The 1658-nt window shown below is 44.3% G+C and overlaps 1 protein-coding gene across 3 annotated transcripts in view; it reads left to right on the top strand.

The window, feature by feature from the left end:
* Positions 1-1658, top strand: part of ARHGEF18 (Rho/Rac guanine nucleotide exchange factor 18) — a 55112-nt gene that overhangs the window by 8328 nt on the left and 45126 nt on the right. For all 3 annotated transcript variants that reach the window (XM_019513643.1, XM_019513642.1, XM_019513644.1), the window contains exon 2: positions 522-589. Coding sequence is in view for 1 of the 3 variants with exons in the window: in XM_019513642.1 (XP_019369187.1) it covers positions 568-589 (22 nt within the window). In the remaining 2 variants the exon portion in view is untranslated. The remainder of the gene's footprint in view (positions 1-521; positions 590-1658) is intronic.

Here is a 1658-nt window from a genome sequence, read left to right as displayed (position 1 = left end):
GGACAAATCTCTGAATTGGACAGGCCCCATCCTCCGCCTACCACACTTGCAGTACTCGAGGTATTAATATTATAGCATACTGGAGCAGTTGATAGCACTTAATGTACCATAGAGAAATATTTCCTATTTCTGCCGAAGTCCGTGTAAATGAAGACTACTGCTCTGTGCCCCTGGGTTACAGTAAGAATCTGTTATATCCTCCTAGTGCACTAGGTTTGGAACAAATCCCTCACTTGTGGGATAGTGCCTTGGTGTAGGCTGCAAGCCAGAGAAGTACGACAGGTGCTCTGGTTATGGTGTTGTTTCTCTAGCAGAGGGTCTTCTCTCTGCAAGTTCTTTATAATGGCTCTGTGTGCTCATTCTTCAAGTTATATTTTGGTGTGACATCAAGTTGCAAAATTAGTCCTTCTATTGCAGTACTTGAATTTATTCCTACCCTTTTTGAATCTGAAGCCTGTCGCTTCTTTCCCTCTGCTGAGGTGGGAACAGAAAGAATAATTTAAATGTTTTTTACATTTCAGATTGTGCTGTGAACGTCCACAAGAACTGCAAGAACTTGCTGGCTGAATGCAGCACTGCCAGGCCCAAGGTAAGGTTTCCAGTTTCCTTGCCCATATAAGACAGAAATAGCAGCACTTGTCCAGTGTGCTGAATTCAGTTGAGCTCTCCTGATGCACGTCCTCTGAAGTTTGGCCTTACATTTCCAAAGCACAGACTGGTTAGTGCTGGTCTCTTTTAGTATCCTCCAGTGGAACTGCCACACAAGGGATGATGTACCTGAGGCCACCCCACATGTGTCAGACCTGGATGCAATCCCAGGAACGCCTGCCTCAAGCCTGTTGCTTGTTCCTGGAATATGATGTCTGTTCCTCTGCCTCCCCACCTTTAGGGAAAAAAAGGACACAGTCTTAATTTTTGATACCCCTGGTTTTCTTGCTGCTGTGTAGATAATTGGCAGCATAATAGTCTTGTTCCACCCTTGAGAAGATCATGTGATAGGGAAGAAGCTCGAACAGAATAGCTGCATGCAACTTTAGTCTGAACAATGCAGGAATAATGGTTTCATGTTCTGAACTCTGTTTTTTGAATCTTTCCAAACTATGGCTCACAAGGTGTCTAGCCAAGCTGTTTATTTCTGCTTCTCTCTCTCCGCAGCGTGACAAGGTGTAAGGTCACAAGTCAGCACAACCAGCTATGCACATGTCTCTTTTGTAATCCAGTTTAGTGTTTCCTGCTAAGAACCATGTGCAGGTTTTTTGCTGTCGGGCTGTGCGATGACTTTGGAGGCTGCTAGCAGACATAAGGAGAGGATTGAGGGAGGGAGGTAGACACATCTGCCCTTTAAATGAGGAGAAGAGGTTATGTTCAGCTCACTGTGATTTTAAATGCAACTGTCCTGAGGGCAAAACTGTTCTTGTTTTCACACGTCTAAGCTTTTTAAAGTCATTATGTGATTTGTTTTCAAACACACACATCGAATTGTTCCTGCCCTCAGGGCCACAGAGATCTTGCATTTCCAGTCAGAACTTTTTAAGACTTAACCGTGCTGCCACAAACCATCCCCAAGAAGGGAGAGGGGAGGCTGAAGATGAAATGAGGAAAGGGGCAGAAGGCAAAATAATGAAATGCAGTGAGATCCATCTAATAACCACATTACA

This window comes from Gavialis gangeticus, unplaced genomic scaffold, assembly GCF_001723915.1.
Source record: "Gavialis gangeticus isolate Ggan-Ray unplaced genomic scaffold, GavGan_comp1, whole genome shotgun sequence".
Classification (NCBI taxonomy): domain Eukaryota; kingdom Metazoa; phylum Chordata; order Crocodylia; family Gavialidae; genus Gavialis; species Gavialis gangeticus.
The sequence above is the reverse complement of the archived record's forward strand: the minus strand, read 5'-3'. Positions and strand labels throughout refer to the sequence as shown.